The sequence below is a fragment of the Neoarius graeffei genome, chromosome 26 (genome assembly GCF_027579695.1).
Source record: "Neoarius graeffei isolate fNeoGra1 chromosome 26, fNeoGra1.pri, whole genome shotgun sequence".
NCBI lineage: Eukaryota > Metazoa > Chordata > Actinopteri > Siluriformes > Ariidae > Neoarius > Neoarius graeffei.
This window is the reverse complement of record NC_083594.1, coordinates 46,358,865-46,379,827: the sequence shown is the minus strand read 5'-3', so window position 1 is coordinate 46,379,827 and position 20,963 is coordinate 46,358,865. Positions and strand designations below refer to the sequence as shown.

The window sequence follows — 20,963 nt, the reverse complement described above, 5'->3', positions numbered from 1 at the left end:
AAAAGTTTGGGGTCACCCAGACAATTTTGTGTTTTCCATGAAAAGTCACACTTTTATTTACCACCATAAGTTGTAAAATGAATAGAAAATATAGTCGAGACGTTTTTCTGGCCATTTTGAGCATTTAATCGACCCCACAAATGTGATGCTCCAGAAACTCAATCTGCTCAAAGGAAGGTCAGTTTTATAGCTTCTCTAAAGAGCTCAACTGTTTTCAGCTGTGCTAACATGATTGTACAAGGGTTTTCTAATCATCCATTAGCCTTCTGAGGCAATGAGCAAACACATTGTACCATTAGAACACTGGAGTGAGAGTTGCTGGAAATGGGCCTCTATACACCTATGGAGATATTGCACCAAAAACCAGACATTTGCAGCTAGAATAGTCATTTACCACATTAGCAATGTATAGAGTGGATTTCTGATTAGTTTAAAGTGATCTTCATTGAAACGAACAGTGCTTTTCTTTCAAAAATAAGGACATTTCAAAGTGACCCCAAACTTTTGAACGGTAGTGTAGTGAGTAGTGAACCAGTGAGCGATTTCAGACACGGGGCGTGAGTAGAGAAAAATAAAATGGCGGAGCGTGTTGCTGAACCAACCGAGGACGAAATAAAAACTCTACTTGAAAACAAAACCCCAAAACAAGCGCGACAAAATCTGTAATAAAACTATTTGATTGTAAGAACATATCTTTTTTTAATTTTTAAAGAATTATCACAACATTTTTCACAAAGTGCTCCTGTCATTTCGCCGGTTTGTTTACATTCTAAGCGGAAATGATTCTGTCGGACGTTTTGTATAAAAGTTTTTATTTATCAAATTTGCAAAAAACAAAAATGCTCCGTTTCTCAAAATCCAGCGACTGTGGATAAAATAAAACAGTTATTCCACTCAATCTCGTCATACATGGATTATGCTCCGTGCCTCGTCAGCTATCAGCTCATGTACGACTCGATTTCTTGGAATAACTGTTAAATATTTATTTATTTATTTAGCTTTTGCCATAGGTGTATATATATATACCGTAAAATACCAAATAATAGCCGAGTTCCAATTAACCGCCGAGTTCCCTTTAACGGCCGGGTGTACGCGTGTGTTGTGACAAATAAAGGCCAGTTCCGAATACTCGCCGGGGTCTCAAAAAAAAAAAAAAAGCGTCCGAACATTCTATCTAGAATCTTGAGGCCCAGCACTTTTCTGGTTTTCTGGTGTTTAAACGATTTTGCATTGCATAGTTTTCTACCGAAACAATATGAATGAATGAATGAATGAATGAATGAAATTATTTCTATAATACTGTTTACAACATTTTGTTACGTGATAATAAACATGCCATTTCAATGTTATAATCTTGGTCTACCGTAATATTTCTTGAGGAATGCAACTCCGTAACTTTTGACAGATGTCTTAGCCACCCCTTTGGGTATACCCAACGAAAGCCAGCGTGTGCGGTGACATTGAGGACTGCGGGTTTCCAAGGTTGGACTGCTGCTTCTGTTAAACGACCTAAATTGCCGAATGCATGCGTCAAAGCACACACTGAGTTTTATTAAAGACCTTATACCATTTCACTTGCCCTTACCCATTCGGATCTGGAAGACGCTTTACAAAAAAGGTGAGAGCGTTCTAACATGCATTTCAGTCTGCTCGCGGCCAATCTAATCCAAGGGGCCTTTTCAACAAGTAATCTGTCGTGCAAGTTGGGCAGAAGCACGCGTCAGGCAGGCAACATGTAGGCCTACAAGTCAGTAACCTATTCAACTAACTTTCATCCGAACTTTAAGTTTTCTACGGGGTCGAGCCACCGTACCAACTCACTCGGGGAATAGGCTCATATCCGCCAAATAGGGAGACGTCTTGGAGAGAAACGTGAGAATGCAAGATGACAGTATGTAGCCACTGCAGGTCACTTATTTTTCAGCATAAGAAAAAACCCTTTGGTTTGACACTTCGCACCCTAATTATGTTGCTTCAACGTCGCGCCCTCCATGCAATTTCAGACTGACAGACATCGCGAAGCGCAAAGGGTGGAGGCTGCATGGGTGAGGGTGATAGCAAGTGACCATAACTTTGCAGAGTAATTAAATCACAGTGCTGCGCACAGACAATGGTGTGGTTTCTTGATTATTTTGTAAAGCATGCACTTAACTAGTCATTAACAGGAAAAGGTGTGTGATTTATCCTTTATCCACCCCGACTGTGCCATGCGAAGATGCATTCTGCGTCTTCAAAATTCCCCGAAGTCGGCACCGTGCTATCTGTAATCTAACTCTAAACAAACTGTAAGTTATACTGGTTAAAAGTAGGCCTATCTGAGAATGATTTTTTTCCCCGTTTTGAGGTAGATTTTGGGGAAGGTGTTTGTGAAGAAGGAATTAATCGCCTGTTCCAAATAGCCGCCTAGTCTCTAATACGCGCCGGGTCTCTTACGTGATTGAGACAAATAATCGCCCGGGCTATTATTTGGTATTTTACGGTATATATATATATATATATATATATATATATATATATATACACACACACACACACATACATCATGGCATGGGAGACCACAACAGCTTGCGCCAATTACAGTGGCCCCATTGTACCGAATCTGCATGTCTTTTAAACTGTGGGGGAAACCGGAGCACCCGGAGGAAACCCACGCGGACACGGGGAGAACATGCAAACTCCACACAGAAAGAACCCTGTCGGCCGTGAGGTTCGAACCCGGAACCTTCTTACTGTGAGGCGACGGCGCTAACCACTACACCACCATGCCGCTTTTTAAAAAATGTATTACTTACTCAGTTCTTGCCCTCTCTCTTTCTCTTGCAGATTGAAAATTGTAGAGAGAATCGAGTAGTGGTCGATTGGAGAAAAGAATAAACGGTGAAGTACTGTAGCTATGATGTATTTAACGCCCCTCAGTGTGTACACACAACTCGATGAATATCCGGTCATTAATTTCACATTCTGTTCCTAACATCACACTACGCAAGTGTTCATTTTCCACCCACACATGTCCTCTGTGTAATATCAGTTACTGATCACCTTTTTATAAAATATATATGTATTTTTATGGTCTGGTCTTCGGTGCATTCAATGCTTTTATTGAGATTTGTATGCTAAAGCTGGCCTATTTTGTTGACAAATGATTATGAGCCAATCAGAGAGGATGGGATAACCTCTGGCCTCCTGGCCAGACAACAATAGAGGAACAGTTTGTACTGCTGGGTAGCTTTGTGTCTGTGAGATTGTGCTTCTTATACAGATGTGTCTATGTGCAAGACTCGGGGACCATCTGTATTCTGCTGGAGGAGGAGAATGCAGTCTCTCTCTCACACACACACACGGTATCTTGGATACAGTACGTTGGTTTCTGCTGTGGTATACGTGTCATATGCTGTGTCTCATATGGAAATATTTCCTTCGCTTGCTAAATCCAGGCTAATTAGTCTTAGCTGTAATGTTAATGTGATTTATTTATTTATTTTTAAAAAACACAATGGCCAAACTGAGAAATATAGACACTGAGCATAAATGAGCATCGAGGAAAACGACTTCGGTCGCTGCTTCGGTCCATAATCAATCAATCTGTTAGAGATTCAGGATAAACAATAAATGAGACAAAACCTCCAGGGACCGTCAACACTTCTGTCAGACATTTCGGAAATTTACAAAGACAAGCTACACAACTTGGCACTGAGTGTTAACTATGGGTTATACCTTTTTGGAAATCCCCGACACTATGTTATAACCTAATTTAACGCACCAATAGTCTCATTATTTATACACTACCAGTCTAAAGTTTGGACACACACACACACACCACTGCAAAAAAGTGAAAACTGAATTTGAGGAGTAAATTATTTAACACGAGTGGCGTTATCTTGCTGCACGGACAGATCATTTTATTTTAACGTCTTGGAATAAGCTGGTTCGAATCTCAAACTAGGTTTAATAACCTCATAGGTGGTGTCTTGTATTCTTCAAATAGGAAAATTTCAACTATTTAACAGTTACGCCGCGAAATCGAGCCGTACATGAGCTGATCCCTCCAGTACACAAGCGATAACATGAATTATTCTCTTTACATTTCACTAGATATGAGCAATCGCGGGCGGCACGGTGGTGTAGTGGTTAGCGCTGTCGCCTCACAGCAAGAAGGTCCTGGGTTCGAGCCCCGGGGCCGGCGAGGGCCTTTCTGTGCGGAGTTTGCATGTTCTCCCCGTGTCCGCGTGGGTTTCCTCCAGGTGCTCCGGTTTCCCCCACAGTCCAAAGACATGCAGGTTAGGTTAACTGGTGACTCTAAATTGAGCGTAGGTGTGAATGTGAGTGTGAATGGTTGTCTGTGTCTATGTGTCAGCCCTGTGATGACCTGGCGACTTGTCCAGGGTGTACCCCGCCTTTCGCCCGTAGTCAGCTGGGATAGGCTCCAGCTTGCCTGCGACCCTGTAGAAGGATAAAGCGGCTAGAGATAATGAGATGAGATGAGCAATCGCATGCTCTGATTGGCTACTCTACAACTAGGATACCAGCTCATGTACTGTGAGTAGAGAAAAACAAAATGGCGCCGCGTGTTACTGAAAAAATAAAAATGCCCCCTTTCTCAAAATCCAGTGAACGTGGATAGAATAAAACAGTTATTCCACGAAATCGAGTCATACATGGATTATAGCCAACGAGGCGCGTAGCCCCGAGCTGACTATAAGCCCCATGTATGACTCGATTTCGTGGAATAACTGTTTTATTCTATCCATGTTCACTGGATTTTGAGAAATGGAGCATTTTATTTTTAGCAAATTCGATAAATAAAAACTTTATACAAAACGTCCTACAAAATTATTTCCGCTTAGAATGTAAACAAACCGGCGAAATGACGGGAGCAATTTGTGAAAAATGCGATAATAATTTTTGAAAAAAAAAAGTTCTTACAATCAAATACTTTTATTCCGTATTTTGTTGCTTTTTATTTGGTATTTTTGGGGGTCTTTTTTTGGTGGTTGGCAAACCAACTTAAAGGTGCATTACCGCCACCGACTGGGCTGGAGTGTGGAACAGGAGATATTCGGGGGGAAAAAAATCCCAACAACAAACTATGTTCTTTTAGCCATTTCTGTTTCTTTTAAATACTTGATAATTTTTGGGGTTTTGTTTTCGAGTAGAGTTTTTATTTCGTCCTCGGTTGGTTCAGCAACACGCTCCACCATTTCGTTTTTCTCTCCTCACGGTATATGAGCTGATATCCGAGTAGTAGGGTAGCCAATCAGAGCACGCCATTGCTCATATCCAGTGAATGTGGATAGAATAAATTCAAGATATTCTAACTTGCAGTGGAATAAATATGTCTAAGTGGTACTGTAGGCTATATCATGATGGATATTGCTTCTTTTGTTCAATAGGCAACTACAGTAGTTTATTGCTTTATTTATTATTATGATCAAACAGCCCTCAGCTTAAAGTCAAAGACTTAAACATACAGTACCAGTCAAACACAAAATTTGTACACCCCTACTCATTCACAGGTTTTTATGTATTTGGACTATTTTCTGCATTGTAGAAAAATACTGAAGACATCAAAACTATGAAATAACATCTGGAACATATAAAGAATTCTATGTTGGTAAACAAAAGTAGTATGAGAGAAACAAAATGTTTCATATTTTAGATTCTTCAAAGTAGCCAGCGTTTACCTTGATGATGCTTTACACACTACTGGCATTATCTTAAAACCCGGCGCACACGGGCGACTTCTCGTCGCAAGCGCATTGTGATTTTTGGACGCAAGTTTCCCCTCTCGGGTAGCTGCGTGTGCGCGTTACCTGTGACCAGTGGGCGATTCAGGGAGGGGGATGCAAGTCATGTGGAAATCACGCGACTACTTCGTGGGCGGGGATTGGCTTAGCCTTTGGAGGTGATCGCTTCGTTATTACATAGACACGCACATGCGGCGATATCTCTGCAACAAGTCAGCGACTGGCGATTTTTTTTTTGTCGCAGAATATCAAACATGTTTGATACCGGCGATCTGTCGCAAGCTACAAAAAAAATCGCCGTCGTAAATATCCACACACGAAGCAATATTTCGCTTGCGTCAAAAAGTTGCGACGAAAAATCGCAATCAGCTTCATGACGTAGTCACCTGGAATGCTTTTCAATTAACAGGTGTACCTCGTCAAAAGTTAATTAGTGGACGAGTTTCTTGCCTTCTTCATGTATTTGAGATCAAACAGTAAACATTAAATAATAAAAATACAGTAAATAGCCCTATTCAACACCAACACTGTACTGTAGTAATCCATATTATATAAAGAACCGCTCAACTAAGTAAAGAGACACGACATCCATCATCATTTTAAGACATGACGAAGTGTCTCCTAATTCATAAAAATAAACAAAACCCACTAAATTAGAAAGTGCGTCCAAACTTTTGACTGGTACTGTAAATGCTTGAATTTGTCAGCAGCGTTACGGTATGTTGACCTGGGTCTGAGCGCACACACTCCCGGAAAATGGCCAACAAGAAATAAAGCTCTGCTCTGAGTAAACAGCCACAGCGTGAGATCTGTTAAGCCCAGCCATCTGAAATGGCAAAGGTGGGAATGAGGTTATCAGAACATTTCTACAACTGACTTCATGGTGCTTTCATGCTCACAAGCCTTGTCATTGTGTGTATGTCGGAGAAGATTGCTGTAATCCCTGTGTGTAATCTGGAAAAATGGGCATGAGGCAGTAGGTGAGGATGAGGACTGTGTACTGAAGGCTCAGCCTCACCGGAAAGGCTGAAGGACCGAGAATACAAAATTCAGCTTTCAAAGCTTTCACATGGACAGATAAGCTCCATGCTGCAAAAAAAAAATGTATCAGAAACTTCAATTATGAGTACGTGTACTAAGATACTGAAGTTTCTGATGCACTCATGTTTTTTAGTACTTCCTGATAGCAAAATTAGGAACTTGCCTTAATATTAATGAATAGTGTCATGGAACGTTACTGAGCTCTGTTTGTGTTACCCTGGGTTACACGGCGGCTACGGTGCATCAGTTGCCCCCTAAAAATGAAAAGTTCCTCCGATCATGATGCATTTTTGTTTTTATGTTCCTTTTGGTAAGAAAAAACACTGGGTGAAATATTCTGACAAAATTCAAAAGTTTAATGGTGGCACCAGGAGCTCAAAGTTATGGAAAAAGCTGCTATTTTATGACTTTTATGACAAAATTTCGATCACTTTTCATGAAACATTATGGCACCTTATAGAGTATACCAAATATCTTAGATACACATGTTTAGTACATATTCTAAATATATTATCAAGCACAGTTTGAGTTTTAGCTGTTCATTGAATCATTGTTCAACGACTTTTAAACAATACAAATGTATTATGAATCACATTAATGCTTCTCAATCCCTTGCAAAGGTTCTTAACATGATCTCTGGCTCACAAGAAATCAATAAATGAAGTCCAACATTGTGATTCAAACCTTACGCGAAAACATAAAATAAGCGTTTTTTGGCAAAAAATGAACCTCATGGTGCCACCATTAGACTTTTGAATATGGTCAAAAAATTTTACAGGATGTCTTTATTGGTGAAAAGGAACACCCAAACAAAAATGCATCAGATTTTATGAAAGTGAGGCCAACCGATGCACCCTAACGGCGGCCATGAAAAGTGCACATGGCCTTAAGTTACTTGATGCATGATTTATAACCTGAGAAAGCTTTTAAATGAAGTGCATTAGCTAGATTAGTTACCTTGGATCGAGTACACTTGATGAACAAGAGCAGGTTTCGTTTCACATGGGAAAAGGTGTGATCGTTCTCATTTCATGTCGCCGGTTCATTACAGTGACAATGTCCTCAATGCTTACCAATGGTGTTACTGGATTGTAATGATGTCTCAATGCTGGTATTGGATCACTTTTTAGGAGTATGAGTAAATGAACACAGTATCAGGACAGATACCCAATACAGCTCTATTTTTAGTTGTGTTTCTGGAACTGCGTGATGTTTAAAGGGGATCTAACTACTCCAAGTTGGCCTAGTGGTTCGCGTGTACATATCTTGACCAGGATATCGCAAGTTCCACTCTCAGTCAGGTCATCTCATTTTTTTCGTTTCCGGTTGAGAGTACGTCGTGCGCGTTCTGGCTGCCGCTTCTCACCAGAGCTTTTTTATTTTATTTCTTTTTTTTCCTGTGTGTTTGTGTAGTTTGATGTTTGTTTGAGTGTTTTGTCCGCCGGTTGTGGTGTAGCTCCAGACCCAGTTTTGGGCGTCGGTTCCCTCCAGGCCTTGGTTCGCTGTGGGCGATGCCTGCGCTCCCAGCTATGAACTGCAGTGAGCTCGTTGCTCATTTTACATCATGGTTGTCCAGCGCTCTGCGCTTTAACGCTTGGCGTGATGTTCCGAGCAATGTTGCTCGGTGGTGTCACGGCGGCTGTGCAGGCAGTTTGGAACACACCAGCGCTCTGTGTGGCGGAGCTTCTCTGCTCGCTGTGTGGATCCATGGCGTGGTGTTCGAGCGATGTTGCTGACGGCGGCGGTGCTGGAGATGTGGGACTTGTTTTCGTGTGCCTTTTGGTGGGACCGTGGCTGCTACACCACGGGAATTACATCCTGACCCCTACTTGGTGGACTTCTTATTTTTTATTTATTTAAATTTTTTTTCTTTCCTTGTTTATAATTGTAAAGCGTCCTTGGGTTTTTTGAAAGGCGCTATATAAATTTAACTTATTATTATTATTACTACCAAAGACCGTGATAAAAAATGATGCCGTCTGGCGAGGCACGCTGCAATACAGATGTGAGCATGGCTACCAGAGGACCATGCACCTTAAGGGCCTGGTTAGTAATGGGACAAGAGACTACCTGGGAAGACCAGGTCCTGGCACGGAAGGAACTTTGAAAAACTCAGAGAAAGAAATCTGGAGAGGCAAACCACTTAAATCCAGTTCAAAAAAAAAAAATCAAGACCTTTCATTGTTTGCACACCAGACTGAATAGACCACACGTCTCGTGTCAAACCCCATTACAGATTATTCATTCATGGCAAGGTTTCAATCTGGTGTTGAATCTGAGTCCACTTTATACCCGAGAACTCCAGAGAAGAAACAAGTGTGTACCTGCGTATGGGATCTCTCAAGAATGTTCTCTCGTAATACTGTACTTCAGAAGAATGGTGGACCAGAGGGTCTACTCTTCACAAGCGTGAGTGATGAGAAAGGTGGCTTGACAACCATGTTTCTCTTGTTTCACTGCACACAGACTATGGGTTTTGAGATCTTTTTTTGAAAGCTACCATTCCAGAAGAAAGGTCTCATGCAGGTTTTATCATTCTGATTTCTGATACTCTCAACAGATGCTCCAACAATATACCAATTGAGAAACATATAGTAACAAAATCATTGTTGGTGAAGGAGTTCGAGATGTAAAACTTTTAGTATCCTTCTCAATGTTTTAAGCTGAAGCAGCTACAGAAATACAAATATTTGATGTTGCTTATGGTCGATAAGATGGTGGTCAAAGCAGTCAGTCACTCACCCTGACGAGCATTTGTGGAAAGGGTCCTCGAGAGTTCTCGGGCACATTGATGGGAGGAATGACCCAGTCTCTCTTCTGACGGCGCAGCCCATTGGTGGAGGAGCCTCGCTGGTGTCGGCGTGGGAACATGATGACTCTGGGGTTGGAGTAATGATTGTGGTGGGATCTTAAGTGATGACCTGTTTCATCACCAATCTGTGAAAAGAGAAACACATAGGTTCAGGCTAATTTGAATCCCAGCCTCGTCATGAGTCATACTGTTGTTAAAAAAAAAAAAGGTATGGACAAGCAGCAACACAACTGGTTGTACCTTTACTGTATAACAGAGGTGTAATACGACGCAAAAAATACGTGCCCACTCATTTTCTAGTGCTACTTTTCGTTTGCGCCATTTCTGAAAATTTTAAAAACCTAGAAACCCAATTAAAACAGCCCCCAATTTAAACTGACCAGGCAGTTAACACATATGAAAGGATGAATGCTGTAAATGCATCACATTCATGTTAATTCACTTGGTCTTTGTCCAACAAGCTTCATCTCCGACTACTCACCTGAAAGTTAAAAAAAAAAAAAAAGTCCGCTAGCAACTTTTTTTTTGTTGGGTCTCACATGATTCCAGTTCAGGTGCACACTCTAGTCTTAACCAGATGTTCTGTGAATGTTTCAGGCAGATTTTTACGACACGCATGTGTATATTTAACAATTATTCCACAAAATCGAGTCGTACATGATCTGATAGCCGATGAGGTGAGTAAGAGTGAGTTGGCTATAAGCCATGTACGACGAGATTGAGTGGAGTAACTGTTTTATTCTATCCACATTCACTGGATTTTGAGAAAACAGAGGTTTTTTTTTTTTTGTAAATTCGATAAATAAAAACTTTATCAAAATCATTTCCGCTTAGGCGGACTTCTTAAAAACCCATCGACGGCTGCACAAATTGACTTTAGTGTTGTTTCTTTGTAGAAAGTGCCGCCTTGCTGTCGTACCGAGGTATAGAATAACTTTCGACATTTACTTAATTCTTCCTTGGACATTTCAGTTCTGTAATTTTCAAACTTCTTTGAGCTTTTGAACCAGTATTTTTAAAAAATAAATAAATAAACAACTGTTTAAAGATGAAGAATGCAAACAAACCGGCGAAATGACACGAGCAATTTGTGAAAAATGCTCTAATAATAATTCTTGGGGAAAAAAAAAAAGATACGTTCTTACCATCAAATACTTTCATTCCATATTTTGTTGCCTTTTTTTTTTGTATTTTTCCGGTGTTTTTTCGAGTCTAATTTTTATTTCATCCTCTGTTGGTTCAGCAGCACGCGCCGCCATTTTGTTTTTCTCTACTCACATTATATGAGCTAATAGCTTAGTAGTAGCCAATCGGAGTGTGTGATTGCTCATATCCAGTGAACATGGATAGAATAAAGTGCAACATCTGTTCATTCTGAATAATGTATTCGGATTTGCTTACATCCCAAGTGTATAATGTAGGGACAGTCCCGTCCCGTCTAAGAACTACAGATCCCATCAACCAACTTCCATGATGACCTACGTCACGCCTGGGCGGGATCACCTACGTCACTTCCTCCATGACTCTATAAGTGACCCGGAAACTTCCAGTTCGGTCTCTTTGGTGCTGTGAACCACGCGGTAACAGACATAAAGAGAGACTCTCTCACTGGACCGTCCGAAATCACAACTTCTGCCTGGCAAGAAAGAAGATTCAGCGCATTTTTCGTTTACCACTGGCCACGGTAAAACTACTTAAATTGCGCTCTCTCACTCAGATTGAGTTACAACCGGTTTTTTTTATTTGTTCATTATAAGTAACGTTACGACTGCAGCCCAAAGCAGTTTAATTAAAAGTTAGAAGCGACCGGATTCCTTCTGACTTAATCACTGTGCACATTGCTGATCAGAGACTTTTCCTCACGAACGCTGAAGTTCGGACCAAGAAATTCTCTGCGCTTTCACAGAAGCCTCCACGACCTCTGTGAACTCCAGAAGTTTCGGAACATCTCTGCATTCCTACATAGGAGCAAAATACTGGAAGTAAGACTGGCATTTGGGGCAAAACTAGTCTTAGGAATTAGCTTTATGAAGTAGTGCGAATTTAAACTCAGAAACTGTTTAACTGTGCACACTGTAGACCAGGGGTCTTCAATCCTATCCGCAAAGGGCCGGTGTAGCTGCAGGCTTTCATTACAGCCAAATTGGAGGCTCACTTGATTGTTGACTGGAGACGAGGGTGAAATGATTAAACAAGTGAAATCAGGTGTAGCTCCTGCTTGGTTGGAATGAAAGCCTGCAGCCACACTGGCCCTTTGTGGATAGGATTGAAGACCCCTGCTGTAGACGCTCAGAGTGTTGAATTGATCATTGTTCTATGTTCTCTCAGTTGTTGTTTTTTTTTATAGATAGGCTGTTGCATGCTTTCTCTATCCTTCCTAACACCTTTAATTTCATTATTACACATATTTTGACCTCATCAAGATTTCAGTGAATTTGGTAATGTTATAAGTAGTGGGTTAGAATACCACGAGGTGGGATTCCTTTGTCTCGACCACAAGGTGGTCACCTCCCCCAACACAAACACACCTTAGATAACATTCCAAGGCCTGATTCATTTCAAACTTACAGCGCATTCTCCCCCGCTCACATTCAAACCCTCTTTGTCTCCTCCTTCCCATACTGCGCAGTCGCGCACAGGACACACCCCCTTTTCTCTCTCTCTCCCCTCACACACACAGACACACATACATATATATATATATATATATATATATATATATATATATATATATATAGCTGATCATATTTGAATATTTCAACTGCTATTACTCATTTTTATCATTATAATAAATTCAATTATTCTGAACCTGTGATTGTCTGTTTTGCTGATGTATCCTGGAAGTCACACAATCTCAAAGAATTCCAAGGTGTATGAGTGCTATTGGTTGTAGCTTGGTAAGTGATACATTATTGCTGCATTGGAAGTGATCATGATAATTTGGAATATACCATAATTTAGCTGTTTGGTAATTTATTATTAAGCACCAAAATTAATGGTATTATTAATGAGACTGATTTAATGAGACTGATCACTTAAGACCAACTGCACCCACAATAAATATAGGATGATGGAATTGTCCATTTCCACTGTTAAGAACAAATGCACCATCCAATCCCACACATCCTCCTGAATCACAAGCAATTGAAGAACTGGGCTTCATGTTCTATTCATATTTCAAAGATGCATCGCTGGACTCCAATATATTTGAAGCATGTGCTTTCCAATATGTAATATTGCTGTAGAAGATACACACTATAAATGGACCTGTCTGACTAAACGTGAAGAAAAATCTAGATGACTGCAATTTATGAAGACAGGAAAACAGACATCGCCCACACAAGTAAGAGGATCTTGTACTTGGCTTGCATGTTACCGCACTGTATTGAGATAGCCACATCTTTCCTCCCACAACAGACACAAAACCCTACTCATCTAATTTACCTGCTCTTGTCAGCATCAAGGCTACAAAAACAATTCACGTTTACCACTAGAACACCTGTGGCCAAAAGACAGATTACTAAGACAGCCATGAGGTCTTCACTTAAAGGTCTTTTGAGGATAATAAATCGCAGCTGGGATTGTGCTCGGCAGCCCATACGACAGAGCACTTCAACAGTGACGCATGCTTTGGCCACGTACCAAATGGAATCTGATGGATCAAATACGACCTACATCGTAAAACTGACAGGAAAACACTATGGCCAGTGGTGAGAATGGTGTTGTCACTGGTCCAAAGGCCAAGGAGAAGGTTAAGATGGTCAATCCAACTGACGAATGTTTCTGGTTTTCGAGGCTGTAACTCTGTCCATTTGGTTGGATTGCTGCCGATACCTTCTGGTGCTCCTACCATGCTTGACAAAACCATCTGTAATGCTGGAATTGTTAAATCCGCCGGTGGACCTTTCCATAACTACGTCAGCCACACTTTATCTGCTTGTCTTTTTCGATTTCTCAGTTCAAATCGAACTTTGGGATTTAACTGGAATCTAAATGAGGAGGGTAGCATTGATGAAAGCACTGTTCTCAGGTTTAAATACCACAGAGTCCATGGACATCCATCATGATTAAATAAATAAATATGTTCAGGAAAGAAAAAGGTTAAATCAATAATCCTAAAGAATTCACTGGTTTTCCCATTGGAGGAACAATTTAAGATTCAGTGTTTGTTTCCTTACAACGGCCCACAGGGTCACAACAGACCAGGGGTGGGTTTCCCAAAAGCCTCTGGGCGGGACGGTGGGGTAACTGGTTTGCATGGTTGCCTCACAGCAAGAAGCTTCTGGGTTCGAGCCCAGCGGGGGCCTTTCTGTATGGAGTTTGCATGTTTTCCCCGTGTCTGTGTGGGTTTCCTCCTTGCTGTTAGGTTAATATGGGACGGCCTTCAGCGAGGCACCTAACTCCCAACTGCTCCCCATAGTGTAGCAGATTAGGTCCAAATTTTACAGGAATACTTCACTTAATGATACAAGCACCAAAATTTGCACAGACTTGGTTTAGATACCCCTCCTTCAGAAAAGCCCGGTAGCCACCTGAAAAATTCAAGATGGCAGCCAAAATAGCGGGAAAGCATAATATTTTGACCTGCAATTAACATTTTACAGCTTATTACATCATATACACATAATTAAATGATGCATTTCACATGATTTTGTTTATTCTTCACCAAATTCACACATTTGATCAGTGTATATTTTATTTTAGGACTTTAAGTTCATGACTGCAAGACAAATAGTGTTCATGATCATCTATTTATATATGTCATTATTATATAGAAGAATGATGTCAGAGCACAACCAGGGCACACTGGTGACATCATTGCTGTGAAACTCAGCATGGGGTTTAGTGTCAGCTAAATGTGTGGCTAACAAATAACACTAACAAACAAATGTAGTTTTTATACATGTATTTATAAACTATATTGCTTAGTACTCAAATGTAGTTATGCAATTTAGTTTCCCAAATGCTATCTAATTAGCCCCAACTTTTTCAGCTATTAGCATTAGTATTAACCCTACTAATATAGTTGTAGAGAAATGCATGAAGAAAGTCCATCCGAATGGGGATGGGAGAAAGAGGGTGATGGTTGGAAGGTATTGTGGACCACTTTGGCACCAATTAGTCAGAGTTGCCAGCAACTTACGAGGTGTAACTGCAAGGGTGTTTGCCAAGGAAACTGCAAGTGTTACCGACTTGGCTTGAAATGTACACAGCTCTGTGGCTGTAACTGTGTGCCAAGATAAGAGACATGCATGTACGGTATGGCAAATGGATCTCATAAGATGTACATAAACTTGTTGAGCTTAGTATTTAGTTTAAGTTATGTTGATTGTTCCTGTTTTAGTAGTTTTGACCTAGTGTCATAGCTTTTGCATTCTTGTTCTATTACAATGTAACCACAAGGTTGTTTTGTTCCAGTTGTTTTGCCCTAATGCCATTAGTTTGTATATTTTCATACCTATGATTAGTTGCGTTTTAAATCACCAGAGGTTTATATTGTTTACATACGTTTTGTTAGCAGTAATATTAAAATGAGAATTTATCTGTATATATGTGAATGAGGCTGTTTTATTATCTTTATGTGCAAAAGATGATATGAACTGGCCTAAGCTATGTTTCTTATAATTTTGGTTGTTGCATCATGTAGTTATGTGTTTTAAATGATATGGTTTTGTTTCAAATATTATGAAAAATTGGCTGTTTTCTTGAGCTCTGTCAACTTTGATGATTTATTAAGTTGTACTCTGTCACAGTCAATAAGGTATGTATTTTTGAGTCGGCCATCTTGGAAAATGGCTGCCATCTTTACTGTATGTGTGGTTATCAGGAATTCCTTAAGCACTTTGGTCTAAACTATATATTTAGCTCATTTTATGACCATCTCTCGATGAAGTGCTCTGTCAGTAATTTATATATGTGTTTTAAGCCAGCCATCTTTAAAAATGGCTGCCATTTTGAAATTTTGTGAGGATACTAACCTTACTAGAGGCTATTTGGCTTTAGCCATGTTTCTTCAAAATTTGATGACAATATCATGAAATGAAGTGCTTTATCAGTACAAAATGCATTTTTAAGTCGGCCATCTTGAAAAATGGCCGCCATTTTGAATTTCTGCGTGGCTACCGGGCTTTTTTGAAACATCTTGATGTTATCTATGTCTGTGCAAAATTTGGTGCTTGTATCATTAAGTGAAGTATTTTGCCACTAATCTGCTACACTACCGGGCGCTGTTAGCATGGCTGCCCACTGCTCTGGGTATGTGCGCGCGCTAATTGCTCACACGTGTGCTCACTGCTTCAGATGGGTTAAACGCAGAGATGAATTTCACAAGCGTGTGATGAATAAAGTTCTTCTTCACGCTAAGAGCATCTTAACGAGGAGAGAGTGTGTTCATTGTGCTGCTCGCTCTTTAACCATTTAACGATGATCTTTGTGCTACGATGCTGTTGGGAAACTCGGCCCAGGACCGCACCCTTCAGCAGAGGTCAGTGTCTCCAGAATTCTAGTCAGTTGCTCATTTTCTGTTTACTTCCTGGTTTGAGCACCATTTACATTACAGGCCTTTAGCAGACAATCTTATCCAGACTGACGTACAACATATACAGAGCAGCCTGGGGAACAACTGGCGGTTAGGTGCCTTGGCTCAAGAACGGTGCCTTCAGCCATTCCGGCTGGTCCAGGGAATCGAATCGGCAACCTTTTGGTCCCAAAGCTGCTTCTCTATCCATTAGGCCATGTCCTTCTGATTTAAAGACGTCAGTCATGTTTTGCAAAGTCCTGCCATTCATTCATGCAAGGCCTTTACACACCAGGGATGTTTTTTGCGACAGATTTGCATGTTGCTCTATTTTTTCGAACTGTTTTTTTGATGAGTACTTTCACACGCAATGAATATTACACAGCAAAAAAGCGACTTTTTTTTCGCAACGAGGTTGATTTTTCTGAGTTTTCACCCCACGAATACATGCAGCAACCAATCAACAGGTGTCACATGGTGACACTGGAGACAGCCAGCAAAACAGCCTCCAATGTTGCAGTGAGTCTCTGCTATGCACCGGTGTCGCTCACACTTTTGAGCAGAAAGGTTATATTTCACCCGTGAACACACAACACCTTGAGCACTTCTTTTATTCTTGTTTGCCACCATCCTGTCTCTCAGTTTTAACTCTTGAACAAGATCATGACATTCTCCCTTTTGGTGTTTGTACCCAAAGCTTTCTCCTGCATATAAATAATCACTATCATTCACTCAGGACACGACTGACCGCCACGGTGCTAAACCAGCATGAAATCAGTAGAAAATAGAAAGCGAAATATAAACAAGTTCACATTTTCGCATCAGAATTTCAGGTCATATCTAGTGTGCAAATGCCAGAAGTCCTGATCAGTGTTTTCCCAGACTCTTTATTCTGTGTTGGGTCCCTTTGCTACAACGTGTTTGAGGTATACTCAGGGTTCCCCCTGGGTTCGGAAAAATCCATGTTTTTCCTTGAAAAATCAAGTTTAAGAAGTATTCTTCACTTACTCTGTATTTTTCTTGGTTACCGACATATCAAAGTGGATTTAATATAGATTTATACCAACCAAACTGGCACATTTTCAAATATTTGTACAGATACAGTGAGGCCTCTCCATTACATATCAAATTTGGGCTCAACTCCAGCCTCTAATAAGAAAGACTTGATTTTGGGCACCCTGCGCACCATCAAACTAAAATACACCTCTTTAGTTTGAGCTTCCTGAAGGTTATTTTAGCAAGGGATTAATCTAAAGAGGTATTCAGACTCCCTTTAGCCTTTACTTCAACAGAAACTGGATTTACAGTTGAACAGAGTTGGGAAGAATCTTGGACCAACCAACAGTGAAGGAATCTAAATTTCCTGTCGATTTATAAACCAAACACAGAACGACACCATGTTTCTCATCATACATTAGTTAGCCACAGGAACTCAACACCCCCCCCGAAACATAGCTTCCTTCAGTTGCTTGCTGGCTGGAAGCACTTTCACTTTGTTTTTTTTTTTTTACAGACCCCTGTATTACTGACACTGTCTGATGTGCTCAGGGACGGTCGGGGCCCTGAGTATTTTTTACTGACCCCTGTATTACTGACACTGTCCAATGTGTTTGGGGACGGTCAGGGCCCTGAGTGTTTTTTACTGACCCCTGTATTACTGACACTGTCCGACGTGTTTGGGGACGGTTGGGGCCCTGAGTGTGCCTCCCCCGTGGCTGTTTCAGCCCTTAAACCATCTTCAATGCTTGAAGAAGCCCACCCGAAAAACTTCGTCAACTTAGACTGCACCATTGTTTGGTTCACGCAGAGATAATTACACCACCAGACCAGACCGATTAAGATGCATTGTGAATTGGTCAAAAGCTTGGCGCTCATTTGGTCATTGTACGTAGATGATTTTTATTGGTCACAAGCATGTGCTCATTCTTTACACTCTGGCTTCCTGCCGTCTCTTCACTGGAGTTGGATTTCGGCAAATGGAGGGATTTGTGGAGCGATTTCGAGAAAAGATGACTTATGATAATGATAACAAATGTATTTGTCACTGTGACGACTCCTTGTAATTTTCTCTGTGTCATTGATGGATTATGTTCGTCAATGGCAAGCGTCAGTCGGAACCCTGTATTTTTTGAATTATGCTTTTGATTTCACAATTGGTGCCCATACTACGATCTTTGACCATTACCTACCGAAGTACTTTGATTTTAGATTGCAAGTCAATAAACTCTGCACATGGATCCTGACTCTTCAGCTGAGCCTGGTACATTACACCAGGGCTTTTCAGTAGGAAGGATTAACAACGTCTTATATCGTCCTCTTTCTCATTTCTTGAAATGCTTTTAAAAAGGTTTGACTGTAGAAGCTGGAGACTGGTATGCAAGAGTGTAAGGGTATATCTGTGCAGGAGAGTGTGGAAGGGAGGCAGGAGGAGGAGAGATAATGATGGATTGGCCATCCAGAGTACTGGGACAATTCCCAGCGGGCTGCTATATATGGGTGCAAGAGAGAACTTGGAGAGAGGAAGATACATAGAGATTGTGAGTATATCATTGACATGAATTCTGCCTGGGACAGGTGCTACCTGGGAAGGGTAAGCTGTGAAGACTTCACTAGTTAGAGCAAAGGGAGACGGGGCTGAAGCAATGATCAATAAAAGAAGATACTTAAAAAGAAATGCATGAAACTACAAAACTTATTTGGAAATCAACATGAGGAACCGCTGTGCCAGAGTGTAGAGGGGATAAGCTGGAAATAGTAGCATGCTAAACTACAACCCCGATTCCAAAAAAGTTGAGACAAAGTACAAATTGTAAATAAAAATGGAATGCAATGATGTGGAAGTTTCAAAATTCCATATTTTATTCAGAATAGAACATAGATGACATATCAAATGTTTAAACTGAGAAAATGTATCATTTAAAGAGAAAAATTAGGCGATTTTAAATTTCATGACAACAACACATCTCAAAAAAGTTGGGACAAGGCCATGTTTACCACTGTGAGACATCCCCTTTTCTCTTTACAACAGTCTGTAAATGTCTGGGGACTGAGGGGACAAGTTGCTCAAGTTTAGGGATAGGAATGTTAACCCATTCTTGTCTAATGTAGGATTCTAGTTGCTCAACTGTCTTAGGTCTTTTTTATCGTATCTTCTGTTTTATGATGCGCCAAATGTTTTCTATGGGTGAAAGATCTGGACTGCAGGCTGGCCAGTTCAGTACCCGGACCCTTCTTCTACGCAGCCATGATGCTGTAATTGATGCAGTATGTGGTTTGGCATTGTCATGTTGGAAAATGCAAGGTCTTCCCTGAAAGAGACGTCGTCTGGATGGGAGCATATGTTGCTTTAGAACCTGGATATACCTTTCAACATCGATGGTGTCTTTCCAGATGTGTAAGCTGCCCATGCCACACGCACTAATGCAACCCCATACCATCAGAGATGCAGGCTTCTGAACTGAGCGCTGATAACAACTCGGGTCGTCCTTCTCCTCTTTAGTCCGAATGACACGGCGTCCCTGATTTCCATAAAGAACTTCAAATTTTGATTCGTCTGACCACAGAACAGTTTTCCACTTTGCCACAGTCCATTTTAAATGAGCCTTGGCCCAGAGAAGACGTCTGCGCTTCTGGATCATGTTTAGATACGGCTTCTTCTTTGAACTATAGAGTTTTAGCTGGCAACGGCGGATGGCACGGTGAATCGTGTTCACAGATAATGTTCTCTGGAAATATTCCTGAGCCCATTTTGTGATTTCCAATACAGAAGCATGCCTGTATGTGATGCAGTGCCGTCTAAGGGCCCGAAGATCACGGGCACCCGGTATGGTTTTCCGGCCTTGACCCTTACGCACAGAGATTCTTCCAGATTCTCTGAATCTTTTGATGATATTATGCACTGTAGATGATGATATGTTCAAACTCTTTGCAATTTTACACTGTCGAACTCCTTTCTGATATTGCTCCACTATTTGTCGGCGCAGAATTAGGGGGATTGGTGATCCTCTTCCCATCTTTACTTCTGAGAGCCGCTGCCACTCCAAGATGCTCTTTTTATACCCAGTCATGTTAATGACCTATTGCCAATTGACCTAATGAGTTGCAATTTGGTCCTCCAGCGGTTCCTTTTTTGTATCTTTAACTTTTCCAGCCTCTTATTGCCCCTGTCCCAACTTTTTTGAGATGTGTTGCTGTCATGAAATTTCAAATGAGCCAATATTTGGCATGAAATTTCAAAATGTCTCACTTTCGACATTTGATATGTTGTCTATGTTCTATTGTGAATACAATATCAGTTTTTGAGATTTGTAAATTATTGCATTCCGTTTTTATTTACAATTTGTACTTTGTCCCAACTTTTTTGGAATCGGGGTTGTAATGTAACCAGAACCTCTAATGCTGGGACGAACAGCAGCTAGTCAACTAAATTAACCTGACAAAACATGAATGCTCTTGACACAAAGTGATGCACACTTGTGTGGTGAGCTCACCAACAAAGCGAGACAACAACCTACACAAGAGCACTTATTACAAGTACCGATGTCCGAGTGTTCTCTTGAAAGTTTTCTAACATCAACTCGAGATCAAGCTTGTGGCTAAACCTCTGTCAAAATCGGGCCGACTTGGCTGATGATCAAAAGCTAGTGAGTTGAGAACTTTACTAAGAGCCAAACATCAAGCAGCGAACGTCATATTACTGACTAGTTCAACAGAAAGAAGCCCAGCTTGGGGTCTGTCTTGCAGCCTTTTATCTCTCTTAGCTCTCATCAATGAGTAAAAGCCAGTCCAAAATTTACTCTTATCCGGTCTCTCTTTTCCTCTTCCTGGCTTCCTTGGACAGAGCCATCTT

At 40.9% G+C, this 20,963-nt stretch overlaps 1 protein-coding gene across 2 annotated transcripts in view; it reads right to left on the bottom strand.

Moving 5' to 3' along the window:
- The window catches only part of cdh4 (cadherin 4, type 1, R-cadherin (retinal)), a 574,783-nt gene that overhangs the window by 138,918 nt on the left and 414,902 nt on the right, over positions 1 to 20,963 (bottom strand). For both annotated transcript variants that reach the window (XM_060910366.1, XM_060910367.1), the window contains exon 5: positions 9,528 to 9,722. In XM_060910366.1, coding sequence (XP_060766349.1) covers positions 9,528 to 9,722 — 195 coding nt within the window. The remainder of the gene's footprint in view (positions 1 to 9,527; positions 9,723 to 20,963) is intronic.